The 19,297-nt window shown below is 41.5% G+C and overlaps 1 protein-coding gene and 3 pseudogenes across 1 annotated transcript; 1 reads left to right on the top strand and 3 right to left on the bottom strand.

Annotated features, from left to right (window-relative positions):
- Positions 1 to 18,434, bottom strand: part of LOC118885090 — a 97,920-nt pseudogene extending 79,486 nt beyond the window's left edge.
- Positions 1 to 19,297, bottom strand: part of LOC118885142 — a 584,965-nt pseudogene that overhangs the window by 15,790 nt on the left and 549,878 nt on the right.
- LOC118885098 lies at positions 6 to 18,514 on the bottom strand (annotated as a pseudogene).
- Positions 12,711 to 14,259, top strand: LOC118885109 (CDKN2A-interacting protein-like). The gene is given in 3 exon segments (XM_036833484.1): positions 12,711 to 13,112; positions 13,114 to 13,589; positions 13,592 to 14,259. Coding segments are annotated over 3 exon segments (1,185 nt in total). The 5' UTR covers positions 12,711 to 12,747; the 3' UTR covers positions 13,936 to 14,259.

Raw genomic sequence — 19,297 nt, 5'->3', positions numbered from 1 at the left:
GTCCCCTGCACTGGCAGGCGGATTCTTAACCCCTGCGCCACCAGGGAAGCCCTGTGCCTTGATTTCTAATGGGCAGAATAGTTCTGAGCTTTCTCAGACACTCCTCCCAGGTTATCATCCTCAAATTTGGCTTGAATAAAATTTTCCATTTCTTTCTTAGATTGACTGATTGATTTTTTTGTTGACATTCCGGAGGGGTTGTGTTAATTTCTTCCTTCCTGAAGGCATTCACAGGAGGGCCTTGTCAGGATGTTTCCTGGGAGCTAAAAAAGGTATTTTACTTTAGTGCTCATTACAAGGAAGTCAGGGTTCCCAGAGATGGCCCATGATGTATAATTTAAGCTTACAGGCAACATCCCTTTACTGATTCACTTCTACCGAAAGCAACAGAATACAAAGGTTAAAGTAAAAGAAACAGGTCCGATATGGACTCAGATTTGTTCTTCCGTGTTACTTCAAACTTCAGGTTGAAAGGCGTAAATATGAATGTAGCCCCTTCACGAAAACCCGAATAACTGACTATTTATACACTGAAGACAATGGGCCATTTCAACACATGCCCTTCTCCCTCTCACATACACATCATCTTTTAACACACTGTGACTTGTAATGATTCTGCAGTATATAATATCTCAGGTTAACCTCAGACAACTAAAGACTTGTTTATTCCGAGTATGCATTCTCTGATGTGTGGTCTGTTGAAAAAACTGCTGAAAAAACTCAACAAATTCATTACATTTGTAAGAATTCCCCCAAACGTGAGTTTTTTTGTTAAACGCTGAGAATGCACTGATTTATGAAGTTTTCCACGTATACACTTTATAACCTGTATGAATTCTCTCATTACGCCAAACTTACTGGATGTATCCATATTTACAACATTCATAACATTTGAAATCTTGTTCTCCAACATAAATCCTGCGTTCCACAGTTTTGTTCTTCAGTTACAAGCCTTAGCACGCATATTGCTTTCTGTGGTTTCTCTTAAAGATGTGTATTCTAAGGTTCAGTGCTTGGGAGGCCTGGATAAAGCCTCGATTCACATTTCCATGGCTTCTCTTCAATATGGACTCTCTGCTGCTCCCTAATACTTGAACTCAACGTAAAGGTTTTGCACACCCATTGCATTTGGGAGTTATCGCTCCAGTATGCTGGGTAAAACATACTGTGATGTTTGGGTAAAATCCTTGCCACACACGTTACATTTGTGCGGTTTCTCTCCAAGATAAATATTCTGGTATTTAAGTACAAGTAAGCAATATATTAAATTTTGACATATTCATTGCATTTTAAAGAATGAAGTATTTGATGATCCCTGAGTTTAAGGCACAACCTAAAAGCTTTGCAAAATTCAGTACATTTGTAACATTCTGTCCAGTGCAGACTACCTGATTATTGGTGTGATGTGAGCCATGAGAACAGATTTCTCACATTCATGGCACTGGTGAGGATTCTTTCCAGAATGCATTATCAACGGCCTGACCACATTAAATACGTGTATCTGGGCTCTATCCAGTATGAATATTCTCAGGAAGCCTAAGATGTGAACAGCTGCTAAAAGCATTACAACCTTCATTATATTTTTAAGGGCTCTCACCAGTATACGTCAGCTGATGGCAAGTTAGGCCTGAAAGCACACTTAAGAACTTACCACACTCATTACATTTCTCACCGTTCCTTCCAATATGAATTCTGTCATGGATCATAAGGTAAGCATTTTGACTAAACACTTTGAGACACTCATTGCATTTGTAATATAACACTCCAGTATGAATTATCTGATCCTAAGTGAGGCTTACACACATAAAAGCTTTGCCACACTCGTGATATTTGTAGAGTTTCTTTTCTACTTTGAGATTTAAAGACCTTCCCACATATATCACACTTACACAATTTCTCTCAGGTATGGATTTTCTGATGTTTAGTGAGGGTTGAGACCTCAGTAAAGGCTCTTCCACACTCAAAACATTTGAAAGGTCTCTCTACGATATGTACTCTCTGATGACTTGTAAGGTGTGAATTTCGACTGAAGACCTTGCCACACTCATCACATCTGAAAGGTTTCTCTCCGGTATGAACTCTCCAATGAAGTTGAAGATGTGCTTTTTGACTAAAGGCCTTTCTACACTCATTACATGTGTAAGGTTTCTCTCCAGTATGAATTCTCTGATGCTTTGCAAGAGTTGCCTTTTCACTGAAGACCTTGCCGCACTCATTACATTTGTAAGGTTTCTCTCCGGTGTGAATCCTCTGATGAGTTGAGAGGTGTGAACTGTAACTGAACAGCTTGCCGCACTCGTTACATCTGTAAGGTTTCTCTCCAGTATGAACTCTCCGATGATCTGCAAGGTTTGATTTTCGACTAAAGACACTGCCACATACATCACATTTATATAATTTCTTTCCTGTATGAATTATCTTATGCCTACTGAGGTTTGAGTAGCGATTAAAGGTTTTGCCACACTCGTTACATTTGAAAGGTTTCTCCCCAGTATGAATTCTCTGATGATTTGCAAGGGCCGTTTTTTGACTGAAGACCTTGCCGCACTCACTACACTTGTAAGATTTCTTTCCCGTATGAATGCTCTCATGAACTGCAAGGTGTGAATTTGTACTAAAGCCCTGGACACATACATCACATTTATGTAATATCTCTTCTGAATAGATTATCTGATGCTTCCTGACAACTGAGCCATGACTAAAGGTTTTCCCACACTCAGTACATTTAAAAACTCTTTCCCTGTGTGTTTTCTGATCTTGTGTCAGTACTAAAGGATGCATAAAATCATTCCCATATACATTAGAAACGTTAGTTTGGACACTAGGAGGAATTCTTTGAAGTGGTGAAAATGAGAAACTACTGTTGATGGACCTCTCAACTTCATTACATTCAGAAATTAACCTGTCAGTTTGAAATACCTGCAGTTTACCCTGAAAGTTTAATCCAAGCCTATTTCTAATGGGCTTGATTCCTGCGTCCCTTCCACCATGTTGATTTTTTCTGTCAGTGAGATTTCCATTATGGGTTACAGGCATTCCTTTGTAATTTCTCTCATCATCTCTCCACTGACACTCAAAGTCATACATATTTTCCTGGATTTCCGTGAGGTAAAAATGTTTCATTTCACGGCTTTTAGATCTTCCCAAGATCGCTCTTTGAAATACTTCTCCTGGATCACTGTTCCCTTTGGGTTGTAATTGCTTGACCACATGTATTGGACAGATATCTACAAGACATAAAGAGCCATAGGGATAAATTCAAAATTAACTGTTTCATGTTGAATATATGATATTACACCAAAAGTAATACTTATACCAAACACAGTTGTAAAACTTCCCAACTATGCATTTTTTAAATTTTTTTTCATTTTTTAAAAATTTTGAAATTTCCCAACTATGATCTTAAAATTATTAGAAACACTAAAGCAAGAGAATTGTTTACTAAAAAAAGAGTTATAAAATATAATTCAAATTGATTTTAGAGGAGACTACTTGCAAACCCTCTATGACAAAAACACTCATACAGGAAAAACTGATGTCAGCTCTCAAAAGAACGCAATTTTTCCACCATGACTCCAAAGCACGTACCAATTAACAGTAAACATACTGCTGTCTCTAACTGAGAAAAATACATTATACTATAGATATATTCTGCATACCTGGTGTACATAAATAAACGTTAATGAACACACAATATACTGTAATGTTAAAAAATCCAAAACAAGCTTATCTAATAATATGTCGCTGTTTAGAATTATAAAACATATATACCATAGAGAAAAAGAATTCAATAGAACAGATTTTATGAAAACAAAACATTTTTCTAAATATCTTCTACAAAATGACATACCCACAACAGGCATTCTGCAACATTAATAAGTAAAAAAAACTTATAGAAATAATGAAAGATTTCAAAAAAATTACTAGATACAACATCAACATGCAAAAACCAACTGGGTTTCTAAACATTAAAAATGAACAATCAAAGCAATTCAATTTACAATAGAATCAAAAAAAAAGAATACTTAAACGTAACATTATACAAGAAGGGAAGGATTTATAACTACTGCAAAATAAAGACTTCTGAAACATATTAGAGAAGACACAAATAAATGCAAAGATACCCCAAGTTCATGGATTTGAAGTTGATATTGTCAAGATGTCAAAATAGCCAAAGTTATCAGGATATTCAAAATAATCCCTAGTGTAATCCCAAATCCCAATACCGCTTTGCTGAAGAAACAGATGAATCAATCCTACAATTCCTGTGGAATTTCAGGAGACAATGAATAGCAAAAACAAGCTTGAAAACAAAGTCAGACAATTCACATTTCTTTATTTCAAAACTTTTTCCAAAGCTACACTAATCAAAGCAGTATGGTACTGGCATAAAAACAGAGGGACCTGTGCAACACAAGAGATGCAGAAAAAAACTTTCGTGTATAAGGTCAAATGATGTTCCGCAAGGTTGTCAAGACCACATAATGGGGGAAGGGCAGTCTATGGAACAAAAACGGTTGAGAAAACTGGATATCCACATGCAGAAGAATTTAGTTGGACCATTATTGTATTAACTCAAAATGCTTCAAAGATCTAAACCTAAGTCCCTAGTGAATAAAACTCCTACAAGTAAATTTACAAAAAAAGATTCTTAACATTGGATTCACCAATGATTTATCAGATATAACAGCAAAAGCTCAGGCCAACAAACTAAAAACAGATAAATTGGACTACATCATAACTATTAACTACTGTGCACTAAACCATACTCAGCAGAGTGAAAAAACAATGTATGGTATAATACAAAATATTTGTAAATCATATATTCAATAATAGTTTAACATCAAGAATATTTATTTAATAAATAAATTTGTTTTTTTAAAAAAAAAAAGAAAGACCCCAAAATTCCAACTATAGTTTGTGACAAGGAGAGACTCTCCATTGCCAAATGCCTGGAAGCTATCCTGCCATTTTCCAGTGATGTAGTGACATTCAGAGCCAAAGTATCTTGCAGAGAAAATAAGATTTGTGCTACTTCCAACTTGACAACTGACACCCTATATTCTCCAGTTAGAATTTGTTCTCAACCAAAAATAATATATTTTTCTTTGGTAAGTGATCTTGGGACTTCCCTTGCGCACAGTGGTTAAGAATCCGCCTGCCAATGTAGGGGACACCAGTTTGAGCCCTGGTCCAGGAACTAAGATCCCACATGCCGCAGAGCAACTAAGCCCATGCGCCACAACAACTGAAGCCCGCATGCCTAGAGCCCGTGCTCTGCAACAAGAGAAGCCACTGCAATGAGAAGCCTGCGCACCGCAATGAAGAGTAGCCCCCTCTCACCGCAACTAGAGAAAGCCCATGCACAGCAACAAAGACCCAATGCAGCCAAAATTAACTAAATTAAAAAAAAAAAAAAGACTACATAAAGAATTCTAAAACGAACTGATCACCAATTCCACCATGGGGTGGGGGGCTTTCTCAACCAACCATCCCACATATTACAAATAAAAAACAAAAACGAAGAGGAACAAAGAACAGAAACCTAATGATAAAAATAAAAGACAGTCATTTATAATGCATAAAAATATACAAAATGAAAGTTGCAGTGCCTTGAACAAATGATGGGTTATCACTGAAGGTATCACTCTACTTCATAAGGTCTCTCATTAAGTTGCTTCAAAATTATGTGTGAAGGCAGAAAGAACAATGGCACACAGGTGATGGCACACGTGGCATGGCATGAACAACAGTTCAGTCAACAGCCTCACAAATAAGAGGATGTGAACTTGGACAATACTGTTGTTCGGAGAAACTGCTATACCACTTACTGAGGCTCAAAGGGGATGGACATTAGTACATGTGAACAACACTGTCACGGTGCCCTTCACACAGGCTTTTGTGACGTTGGTCAAAGCCAGAAAAAGAAACTGGAAAGACTTATAGGTCAAGGTCTTCAGACACTTTCTGTCTTGCATCTCAGAACATGCTGACCACTCTACTAAGTAGCTTCAAGTGGTGATTTGGTATGTAATGGGAAAATATTACAGCATATGAGGGAAAGTACTCTCCTTCAAAAATTTTCTGTTACCCAGTAAACCCACTGTACAGAGAATCCACTAGAAGCTGCCCATTAAACATAGGTGGATTACCACAGCAAAGAAACTGGATACGATTTCAGACTCTAGGACTACATACTTCAAAATCAAGTTTAAGAGGAAAACTTATACAAACTAAGGAGAAAGTAAAGTCAGGAAGAGTCTACATTCCCAGACTAATAGAGCAGTACAGGAGCAAAAAAAATACAATATATGGGAGTAAGATATTATAAGATCTTGAGATGGGACCATTTGCTCGACCCAGGGACGCCAAGCTAAGAGCCTGAAAGATTCATGTATGTTCCCCTTGCTGGATTTAGGATCAAAAAGAGGATCTCTCTGTCCACTGTCCTTACAGTTTTCCTAAATAAAAATCACAGAAGATCCAATGCACCTGGCTATTCCACACACCCCTGAAATGTGTGGCAAAAGCAGAACAGAAGAAATGGCTGACAGATCTAAACAGGAAGACAGGGGCTGAGACAGCTCCATACACGTTCTGAGGTGCCAGATAAAATCAAATAGCAGGGACTTCCCTGGTGGCACAGTGGTTAATAATCCGCCTGCCAATGCAGGGGACACGTGTTCGAGCCCTGGGCCAGGAAGATCCCACATGCCACAGAGCAACTAAGCCCGTGTGCCGCAACTACTGAGCCCACGTGCCACAGCTACTGAAGCCCATGCACCCAGAGCCCGTGCTCCATAACAAAAGAAGCCACCGCAATGAGAAGCCCACGCACCACAACAGAGTAGCCCCCGCTTGCCGCAACTAGAGAAAGCCCACGCACAGCGACGAAGGCCCAATGCAGCCAAAAAAAATAATAATAATTAAATAGCAGCCGGTATTTTCCATCTTCTGATTATATCTTCCAAATACAACAGACATGAAACCAGGATAGGGTCAGGGGTTAGACACTAGAAGCATCAGCTTTGATCTATATGGACTAAGAACTGAGCATCCAATAGAATCAAGTCCATAAAGAGAGAAGAGGGGGCAAGACAACCCAGTAACACAGCCTGCATTATGCTCCTCAAAGTCAAGCGACAACCAGTTCACAGCAGTCAGATGCGGCGTGTTGTGGACCTTGATGAAGGCCTTGCCTTTGTCTCTATAGAAGCTGCAGCACCACTGGAGGGTGAAAGAATACATTTTACATTTGGAAGGATAGAGTGGTAACTCGGGTAGAAGAAAAGTCTCCTCTGAGAGTTTAATAAAGAAACTTTGGTTTTCCCAAAGAACTCTCCACCATGAGAAGAGTTTCCCAAGCACTATTAATGTTGTGGCTTCCTCTCTGCCCTGAGATCCCACCTGTGTTCACACTTTTGATACATTCCCACCCATTTGTTTTTTTTTGCTGTTTTCGCACCACTTACCAGAGCCCTGGGCTCTTCCTCTTGCTCCAAAAATGGAGATAATGTTCAGATCAGAAAAAGAAATTTCTGCTTATCAGAACAAAGAAATGTAAATTGGTGTGGCTTTTCCAAAATCACAGCTTTTTGTTCAGCTGAGGAATGAGGACATTACAGGTGGGTCAAGAAAAATATTTCACAAATTCATCCACCTCCTCCTTCTAAATGCATCGGGAACAGTGTAATACATGTATCTTAACACTCTTCCAAGAAATAGTCAGTCAAAGCCACAGGGCAGAAGACAAGAAATTGGATATCTTTTAAAAGTTTGCCATTGAGCTTTATACATAATTAAGCTCTTGAACAACCCCTAATGTAACATGAAATGGGCAGATCATCTGAAGAAAAGGGTCAGTTTAAACTTGTGATGCCGCATCACGTCTGTGTCAACAGGGCTTTCAGATCACATAACGAAAACAGGGCCTCCCAAGAAGCACACAGGGAAAAATGCAAAACACGCAAGGGGAGATCCCAACTTCTAGAGGGAAGTTATCCTCACCCAGGGAGACCAGGTTCCTGCAGGTCTCCAACATCACGTCCCTGTACAAGGCCCTCTGACCAGGGTCCAGGCATTCCCACTCCTCCTGAGAGAACTCAATGACCACATCCTTGAAGGTCAACCATTCCTGAAATGAAAATACATTTCAACAACGGGTCACGAGAAGAGTTATCTTCATACAAAATGGAAAGATGAGAGAGGGGTAAGGATCGATTTGGTTCAAGTATATGTTCTGAAAGATCTGTGTTAAGGTATTTGAAGCAAATACTGTGTCCCTTATTTTAAATTCTTATGCTTTTTCATAAGAGATTATCATATCATCCAATAAGTATGGATTTGTCATCTTTGTGGAGAATCCATAAAACATATATAAATAATACTGAACAACAGGTTGTCTATGCAGAAGTGTCAGATACTACGTTCTAAACATTGAGTGATATTCAATATTTAAATAAGTTACACTATGAGTGGTGGCTTCAGAGATGACAAAGTCCACAATGGCTTTAAAGAAAACTCAAAATCTTCAATTATGATAATGACAGAAACAGCAATGACTAAAAGTGTTTGAATTGTTCCTATAGACAAAACATTACTCAAAATAAGTACTTTACAAGCACGAACTTCTTATCAATATAACAGCTCATTCGAGAAAGATATGTTCCCATCTTACACAGCAGAAAACTGTGTCAGAGACACCAAGAGAAACTCGAACCAAGTCAAGAAGCTAAGCAATGACACAGCAAGCACCTGAACTCAGGTGGTTGAGCCCTGGAATTGAAGCTTAAAAATCAGTTAAGTAAAGGAGAGCATTAAAAGTACACTGACACTTTGTTATAAAGCAGAAGCTAACACACCACTGTAAAGCAATTATACTCCAATAAAGATGTTTAAAAAAAAAAAAAAAAAAGTACATTGACAGATCCCTGAGTAAAGCTTGAAAGACATCCAAGGTGAATGACATGGAATAGCATGAAAGGTCATTATAGATGTGGGCACACAAGCACATACACATAAAATGTTAGCAATCTTACTACTATTTAAACCATTAACATGATGGTGTAGAAAAAATTCAAGGCCACGGAATATATATATATATACATACACATATATATTTTTTTATTCCTTGGTTAGGGCATTTATTACTTTTACTTTGGATTGCAGACACTTGCTTATGTATATGTACCTTAAATCATTAAAACAAGGATTCAAATCTGTTTCATCTCTTCAGGTCTTCTATTACTTAAATACGTCTTTTTTTTTTATTAGTTATCCATTTTATACATATTAATGTATATATATCAATCCCAATCACCCAATTCATCCCACCACCAAGGCCACGGAATATATTGAAGATATAATTTCAACTGCAAAAAGATATATACTTTTGAAATCATGTCTTCTATCTAAATGAATGGCTTGCACATCAATGGCACCCATCACACATGTCAACACTAAATCAACTGGAATGAGAAGACTTATCTCTTTACATATTTCAGGACAATTTTTTTTATCATCGGTTTTTTTGTTTTCCACTAATAAAACACTGACACAAAATTAGAGAAGTTTAGTGTTATACACTATTTTCACAGATTAAGAAAATTATCACAGTGGTAAAGTTAAAAACTTCTTGGAGAATTAAAAATCATGACAAAAAAAGCATATGGAAAAAATATATTGTTATTAAGCAAGAACATTTCACCAAACGTCATGAAAAGTAAACACTTGATACGTATCCTCTGTAATTACAGTGGCGTGAAGGGGGCTGGCCAGGGCACCTGCCTTTCACCACTGCTCAGTGTGCCTGAGCGGGGACCGCTGGAGGAAGTAACAGGAGGAAAAACGAAGACCAGGTGTAAGAGACACAGAGAGAGTGTGTCAGACAGCTGGAAATGTGAACATTCACACACCAGATGAGACGGAAAAGCTAAAGGTGAAAGAAAGGGAAAAGATATTCCATGCTAAAGAGAGCAGGGGTGAGTATATTATATCACACAAAGCAAAGGCAAAAACTGACAGAAGGCACAAAGGATATTATACAATCTTAAACGAGTCAATTCACCAAGAAGATGTAACAGTTATAAATATATGTATACATTAGAGCTTCCCCCCAAATGAAGCAAACGTTAACAGAAATCAAGAGGAAAACAGGGACTTCCCTGCTGGCGCAGTGGTTAAGAATCCGCCTGCCAATGCAGGGGACACGGGTTTGAGCCCTGGTCCGAGAAGATCCCACATGCCGCGGAGCAACTAAGCCCGTGCGCCACAACTACCGAGCCTGTGCTCTAGAGCCTGCAAGCCACAACTACTGAGCCCGTGTGCCACAACTGAAGCCCGCATGCCTAGAGCCCATGCTCCGCAACAAGAGAAGCCACCGCAGTGAGAAGCCCACACACCGCAACGAAGAGTAGCCCCTGCTTGCCGCAACTAGAGAAAGCCCACGCGCAGCAACGAAGACCCAACACAGCCAAAAATAAATTAATTAAAAAAAAAAAAGACGGAAACAGCAGCACAGTAACAATATGACACTTCAACACCCCCATTTTACTTGAAGGCTATAATAAAAGAGAAATCTACACGGCTAAACCGTTACAACAAAAAGGGAAAAGATCTCCACTCAAGAATTTTTTACATCTCAATGAAGCAGAAAGAGAACAAACTGAATCCAACTTTGGCAGAACAAAAGAGTTAAATAAGAAAGATTCAGATCCTGCAAACCCACTCCTGGGCATATATCTGGAGAAAACCATAATTCGAAAAGATACATGCACCCCAATGTTCACTGCAGCACTATTGACAATACCCAAGACATGTAAGCAACCTAAATGTCCATCAACAGATGAATGGATAAAGAAGATGTGGTGTATGTGTGTGTGTATATATATATATATATATATACACACACACACACACACATATATATACATATATATACACACACACAATGGAATATTACTCAGCCATAAAAACAAATGAAATAATGCCATTTGCAGCAAAATGGATGGACCCAGAGATTATCATACTAAGTGAAGTAAGGCAGACAGAGAAAGACAAATATATCACTTATATGTGAAACTGAAGGAAAGAAGATACAATTGAACTTATATATGAAACAGAAATAGACCCACAGACACAGTAAAGAAAGTTAGGGGTGACCAAAGCAGAAGGGAGGGGCATAAATTAGGATTTGGTATTAACACATACACACTATTTTGTATAAAACAGATAGCCAACAAGGACCTACTATATAGCACACGGAACCATACTCAGTATTTTGTAATAACCTATAAGGGGAAAGGATCTGAAAAAGAATATATATAAAATTGAGTCATTTTGTTGTACACCCAAAACTAACCAAACACTGTAAATCAACAATACTTCATATAGGGATATATGTATAGCTGATTCACTTTGTTATAAAGCAGAAACTAACACACCATTGTAAAGCAATTATACTCCAATAAAGATGTTAAAAAAAAGAATACTTCAGTAAAAAATTGCTAAGTTGTTCAACATCACTAATTATTAAAGAAATGCAAATCAAAACTACAATGAGGGCTTCCCTGGTGGCGCAGTGGTTGAGAATCTGCCTGCTAATGCAGGGGACACAGGTTCGAGACCTGGTCTGGGAGGATCCCACATGCCGCGGAGCAGCTAGGCCCGTGAGCCACAATTACTGAGCCTGCGCGTCTGGAGCCTGTGCTCTGCAATAAGAGAGGCCGCGATAATGAGAGGCCCGCGCACCGTGATGAAGAGTGGCCCCCACTTGCCGCAACTGGAGAAAGCCCTCGCACAGAAACGAAGACCCAACACAGCAATCAATCAATCAATCAATCAATCAAGTTGTTTACTAAAAAAAAAAAAAAAAAACTACAATGAGCTATCACCTCACACCAGTCAAAATGGCTACCATCAAAAAACCCACAAACAATAAATGCTGGAGAGGGTGTGGAGAGAAGGGGACCCTCCTGCACTGCTGGTGGGAATGTAAAGTGGTAGAGCCATTGTGGAGAAGACTATGGAGGTCCCTTAAAAAAAAACAAAAATAGAGCTATCATATGACACTGCATTCCCACTCCTGGGTATATATCCAGAGAAAAACATGGTCCAAAAGGATACATGCACCCCAGGGTTCACTGCAGCACTGTTCACAAGAGCCAAGGCATGGAAGCAACCTAAATATCCATCAACAGAATAATGGATAAAGAAGATGTGGTACGGGGCTTCCCTGGTGGCGCAACAGTTAAGAATCCGCCTGCCAATGCAGGGGACACGGGTTCGAGCCCTGGTCCGGGAAGATCCCACATGCCACAGGGCAACTAAGCCCATGTGCCACAACTACTGAGGCTGCGCTCTAGAGCCCGCGAGCCACAACTACTGAGCTCACGTGCCACAACTACTGAAGCCTGTGCGCCTAGAGCCCGTGCTCCGCAACAAGAGAAGCCACCGCAATGAGAAGCCCGCGCACTGCAATGAAGAGTAGTCCCCACTCACCGCACCTAGAGAAAGCCCGCGTGCAGCAACAAAGACCCAAGGCAGCCAAAAATAAATAATAAAACAAAATTAAAATAAAGAAAATGTGGTACATATATACAATGGAATATTACTCAGCCATTAAAAAGAATGAATTAATGCCATTTGCAGCAACATGGATAGACCTAGAGATTGTCATACTAACTGAAGTAAGTCAGACGGAGAAAGAAATATCGTATGATATCACTTATATGCGGAATCTAAAAAGAAATGATACGGAGCTCTGGTACCCTGAGTCAGAATAGCTCCACAAGTGATGGAGAGCGATCTGTTTCCAGCCAAAGCAGCAGCAGCATTCCCTCTCTGGTAACAACGGTAGGGTCTGGAAAAATTTCTGAACCAGAAGCTCCAGATAAACATGATTCAGCGTCCTTTGTTTCTTCGTTGTTGAAATCCAGTGTGAACAGTCACGTGACCCAATCCACTGATTCCAGAGAACGAAGTGGATCACCGAAAAAGAGGGCTTTGGAAGGCTCTTCAGTCTCGGACTCTCAAAGCATCTCAGAGATTGAGGTGCCCTTGTTGGGCTCCTCAGGAAGCTCAGAAGTAGAGTTGCCACTGTTGTATTCTAAACCTTAGAACCTATTCTAAACCTAGAGACAGCTTCAAGCGGTTAACTTCCAAAACTAGTTCAGAGGCAAGTGTTTCGTCATCCGTTTCTAAAAACAGTTCCTCATCAGGCACATCTTTACTAACCCCCAAGAGCACCACCTCAGCAAACACGATGCTGACTTCCAAAAGCACTTCGCAGGCAGTTGCATCAGTGTTAGCTTCCAAGAACAGCTCCCAGACCAGCGGCTCTCTGGTTTCCAAAAGCACTTCCATAGCAAGTGTGTCCCAGCTGGCTTCTAAGAGTCGTTCTCAGACCAGCACGTCACAGCTGCGTTCTAAAAGTACTTGGCAATCGAGCGAGAGTTCTGGCAGATTCTCTTGTTGCAAGTTAACCAATGAAGATGTGAAACAGAAGCAGCCTTCTGTCAACAGACTGTACAAAATGGTGGCATGGAAGCTGGTGGCCGTTGGTGACTTCAGTCCCAGCATGAATCATGGCTCTGAAACGCAGCTATCAAGGCTCTGAAAGCAACACTGGATGTGTCTCTTGTCCCGCTAATAGAACTGGCAGATCTGCCTCAAAATAAGAGCTCTCAAGAAAGTATTGTTTGTGAATTGAGATGTAAGCCTGTGTATTTGGGCACTGGCTGTGGAAAAAGCAAAGAAAACACAAAAGCAGTTGCATCAAGAGAAGCCTGGAAGTTATTTCTCAAGAAAAAGATGGTGGTAAAAATATGTAAAAGGAAATACAGAGGCAGTGAAATCGAAGACTTAGTACTCCTCGATGAAGAGTCAAGGCCTGTAAACTTACCTCCAGCATTAAAACATCCTCAAGAATTACTGTAATATGTCCAAAACATCACTGTGTACAATATCTGGTATTTGAAGAGAAAAACTTGCTTACTTCTGTATAATATGAAACACAGGCTTTCACAAATTTTGTATTGCTTTTTTCCAGTTTTGCAGAAGATTTACATTCTAGTTCTCTTCACACAGTGGAAGTTGTAAATAATTTGTGAATGACAGTATACATTAAAAGGTTTATGCATTAACAGCATACCAGTATGCTGTTTTATTTGCTGAAGAAAATACTGTCTTCTATTTTTAATGACACATTAGGTACGATGTGTACTTCTGTAGTCTTAATTTTTGTACTACTTTGAATTTGGTGAAAATGTATTGTCTACCATGCTTTTATTTTTCTAGCTGAATAATCCTTCACGTCAAAGAAAAGGAGACCATAGTATTTGAATGTCTGAAAGTCTGTGAAGCTTAAGGTTTTTAAGAATGTTGCCCATAATGCTGAACATGTCTGTTGAAGAATAAAAGAGAAAATAGTTGCCTCAGTTGCCTCAAAAAAAAAAAGAAATCCAAAGATACAAATAAATCTATACTCATAGACTGGAAGTCTCAAAACTCTTGAAATGTCCAAACAAACGACCCAAACTGTTCTACATATTTAATGCAACCATTATCAAAATTACAATGGCAATTCTTGCAGAAATAGAAAAAACACAGGCCAGACATCATAGAAACTCAAGGGACCGCAAATTGCCAAAACACTCTTGAATAAGAAGAAGGATGGAGGCCACCCTTTAATTTTCAAAACATATTAAAGTAATCAAGATGGTGTGGTACCGGCATAAACACAGATATATAAACCAATGGAACAGAAGAGAATGCTCAGAAATGATCCTTTGTATATATTTAAAATCTACTGATACTAAGGATGCTAAGACTAGACAGTGGAAAAAGGACAGCTGCCATTAACAAATGGTGCTGGGAGGGCTTCCCTCCCAGCAGTGGTTGAGAATCTGCCTGCCAATGCAGGGGACATGGGTTTGAGCCCTGGTCCAGGAAGATCCCACATGCTGCAGAGCAACTAAGCCCATGTGCCACAACTACTGAGCCTGTGCTCTAGAGCCCACGAGCCACAACCACTGAGCTGGCGTGCCACATGCCTAGAGCCCATGCTCCACAACAACAGAAGCCCGTGCACCGCAACAAAGAGTAGCCCCCGCTCGCCACAACTAGGGAGACGCCTGCGTGCAGCAATGAAGACCCAACGCAACCAAAACTAAATAAATAAATAAATAAAATTTATAGCAAAACAAAACAAATGGTGCTGGGAAACTAGATACCTATGTGATAAACAATGAAGAGGAAACCTTACCTTCATCAAACGTAAAAATTTCTCTGTGCCAAAGAACAAAACCAGCACAGTGAAAATACAAAATCTGAAGAATGAAGGTGATGAAAGTGATTTAAGGAATTTCCACCTCTCAGACATTTAGACTGATTTCATAGTTTGAAATAGATGATGGAATAAAACACCCTCTATCACTGATGTCCGGTTCTGAATTTTTCATTCCATTCCCCATCATTAAGATTCTGAAGTCAGTGACTCACTCATTTAACTTCAATTGCCTTAGAAAAAGTCAGAACAAATTTCCCCTTGTTGGTCTACTCCCAGATTTTACCAGGTATTGTGCACCTAATAACTGACTTTCATGTGCAGTTTCTTTATCCTGGTTTACAGAGAGCAGACAATCCATCCAGATGGGGCCCAAACCAATCCCTCCCACCCAATAGCACTGACACTCTGCCTGAATCTGTGGGTGTGAAGCCCTGCCCAGGACTGCACCCAGTGGAGCCTCTTCACAAGTTCCAGGTCACTGGGTCATGGGGAGATGGGATCTAAGTGGAGATGACAGGCCCTGAGGGAAGGACCCGGGTGAGTGTGAATGTACAGGTGTGAGGCTCAGAGTCAGAGGTTAGCGAGTCCAAAGAAGGGCATTTCAGGAAGGACAGACAGAAGAAACAACTGAGAATATGACTTTACCTGAGAAAGAGCCATTCCTGCCTCCTTTTCTTTCCTCTTCCTCCTCTTCCGGGCTTCTTCCTCAGGCAACATGAGTCTTTAGAGGTCGATCTTGAAAGTTGAAAACAGGCTGTTTAATGCTTAGAATCGACACACCCCCTTCCTGAGTCACCACCACGCACACAGGGAAGACCTCAGCATGTGGAACAGACAGTCCCCTGCTGCCCACTGTCCCAGGAGGGACTCAGGACAGTAAACTCCCACACAGAGACCAACAAGGGAGTTTCCCCACCCTTTCCTTCAGATCAGGCTCCCCTCCTGGTGAGGCCCTCACGTACACAGCAGCAGCGGGCACCTCAGCTGGACCCGACGACCCCCTGCAGGTCACAGACCAGCCCTGATCCATCCCCACGCAGAGCAGAGCCCCTCAGCCTCAGCCCAGATCTCAGCCCTCAGGAACGGGGGGACCCAGAGTCACGATGCTCAGTGACGGATCCAGATTAGAATTAATTGGGGCACTTTAAATATTATTGAGCTTTGGCCTCACACCGACAATCTAATGAAGAATCCCTCGTTAGAGGGTACAAAACATGTATATGCAAAGTGCCTCATCGATCTAATATGAAGCCTGGGTTGAGCACCACTCAGCAGTGGCAAGGCCAGCACAGCCCTCACTTTCTTTTTCTTTCCCAGCTTAACTGAGGTAGAATTGATGAGAAACAACCGTGTACATGTAAGGCATACAATGTGATTATTTGATAGATGTATATTCACCGTGTAATAATTATCACAATAAAGTAGTTTACATTTCCATCAACTTACAATTACCATTTTATTTCTGTGCAGTGAGAACACTTGAGCGTTACGCTCAGAGCAAACTCCAAGTATATAGAAACGCAGTGTGATTAACTATCGTCTGCATGCTGTACGTTAGATATACATGTGGTACTTTTTCATTTTACAACTGAACATTTGTAACCTCTGATCAACATCTCCCCATTTACCCCACCATCCAACTCCCTCCTAATACCCTTTATACTCTATGGCCCTATGAGTAAGACATTTTTACTTTCCACATATACTATCTGTCTTTTTCTGTCATAATAATGTCATAATTTATGGCTGAAATAAATTTTCTATATCCATTCATTTGTCAGACATTTTAGTTCTTTCTACATCTTGGCTGTTGTGAATAATACAGTAATGTTCATTGCAGTGCAAATATTTCCCTCACTATAATGATTTCATTTCCCTTGGATATCTAGCCAGAGGTGGATAACATAAGTAAACTTTAAATGTTTTACATTCTAAAGCAACAAATTAAAATATCACAACTTAATCATCCATATCCAAAGAACTCACGCCCCATCTGTACCCAGTTTCCCCCTCTACCTGACTACTAAGTGTTTCTATTTCATTCTTTATCTATCTCCCTATCTCTCTCTCTCTTTGTTCCCCTCTACTCTCCTGCTGTTTCTGCCCCCCTATTTATTTTATCACACCTGTCCTGCCCCACTACTCTGCAACTCGTTCCCCTTCTTGTTGCGCTTTACGCCCAACTTTTGTGATTGTCCTAAATATCCATGTATTTCTGCCTCTTTCTTCCTCCATCTCTGCTCCCTCTCTGCCCTCCAGATTACACTCCTTCTATTCCTGTTACACCCCCACTCTACGGCACCCCAGACGGCTACGCTTCCTTCCTGCTGTCTTCCTCTGTTCTTCTAATCAACACCTGTCCTCTCTGTTTCTCTCCCAGGACCACGATGCTCCGAAGGCCTTACTTCTAACTCTTTTATCCCCTCCCCCCCCGTGACGTGCTCTCACCCCTGCTGTCCCTCCTGCTACACCTGACGCAGGGCCCCTGTCCCCACGTTGCTCTCCAATCCCAGGAGATCACACTCCTTTACTCACTTCTCTATTTTATCCACCCGCTACTTTAAGAGCTAAATCTGTTTCATTTTACTATCCCTTTGAGAACAATTTCCAGCGAGATGAACTTGTGACGGAAGAACACTGGGTGTCACAAGGCTGGCCCAGGTCACTCCCCGCCCCCCACGCCGGGTGAAGGGAAGGGCTGACCAGGAAGGGGAGGCCGGGGGAGCCGAAGGACCGGCCTGAGGAGGAGGCGAGGACAGAGGCGCTGGGAGGGAGGGAGGGGGTCTCCGGAGAGGGGCGGGCTCTGCAGAACCCCGGGACCGGGGAGAGGACGCGGCCCCTCCGGGAGCGGGGCGGCCGGCGCTGCCCTCTGGGGGGCGGGGAGAGAGCGCGAAGCTGGGGGCGCGCGAATCCACCTCGCAGAAGGCGACTTGACAAGGCGCAGGCGGAAGTAATAAAGGATTGTAAGCAGGCAAATGTCCCGAAAGGCGGTGTCTCAGTGGACCGAAGGCCGAAAAGCAAAGGGCAAGCACCAACCTCACAGCAATTTCAAACCCAAAAGAAATTAATACTCGACCTGTAACGGCGACTTCTGGATTTACCTGGGGCGGACGGCGGGCGCTGGGCTGTTACGCCCGCAGAACCTCGGAGACCCTAAAGATGGAGTAAGGGGGTCCGCGCAGCACAGACTGAACACTAGAAGGGAAAACTTAAGCTCAGCTGCGCGACCTTCACTCTCAGGTCTCCGCTTCCGCTTCCGTAAGAAACTGCGCACGAGGGACGTACTTAAGAGGCGAGGCTTCTAGGCGGGACTTGGGCGGAGCGCTGAAGGTGAGGGGCGGGGCGAGGAGAGTCCAGGTCGGAGCCCGAGAGCCCGAAAGGCGGGACACGGGGTAGGGGGGCAGTCAGGGAATGGTGCTTCCCAGTACTTTGAAACCCCTTAAGTTACTGGCTGTTACAGTTTTCAGGTAAAAGCTTATAGCTTTGGGGACCAGTTATGTTGGAAACTACGATGTTTCCTCCTGACAAGCAGAAAATGATTTTACTAAAAAATTGTTTTTGCCAGCATGTTGCTCACAAGTCCTGCTGCTGAGGCTCAAGCAATTCAGTGGTTGGGAACTTGGGTCTCCAAGTGGTAGCTGTGGGGCAGTCACTGGATGTGGAACATTTCCTGCAATTAGTATTAATTTAAGCAGTTTAAAAAAACAAGAGCTTGACTTGTCTCTGTATTACAAACTAGAATAAAAAATACAAAACTCTGGGACTTCCCTGCTGGCGCAGTGGTTAAGAATCCGACTGCCAATGCAGGGGACACGGGTTCGAGCCCTGGTCCAGGAAGATCCCACATGCCGCAGAGCAACTAAGCCCGTGCGCCACAACTACTGAGCCTGCGCTCTAGAGCCCACGGGCCGCGACTACTGAAGCCCACATGCCACAACTACTGAAGCCCGTGCTCCTAGAGCCTGTGCTCTGCAGCAAGAGAAGCCACCACAACGAGAAGCCCACGCACCA

Source organism: Balaenoptera musculus, chromosome 19 (assembly GCF_009873245.2).
Source record: "Balaenoptera musculus isolate JJ_BM4_2016_0621 chromosome 19, mBalMus1.pri.v3, whole genome shotgun sequence".
In the NCBI taxonomy this organism is placed as follows: Eukaryota; Metazoa; Chordata; class Mammalia; order Artiodactyla; family Balaenopteridae; genus Balaenoptera; species Balaenoptera musculus.
This window is presented reverse-complemented; position numbering and strand designations above follow the sequence as displayed.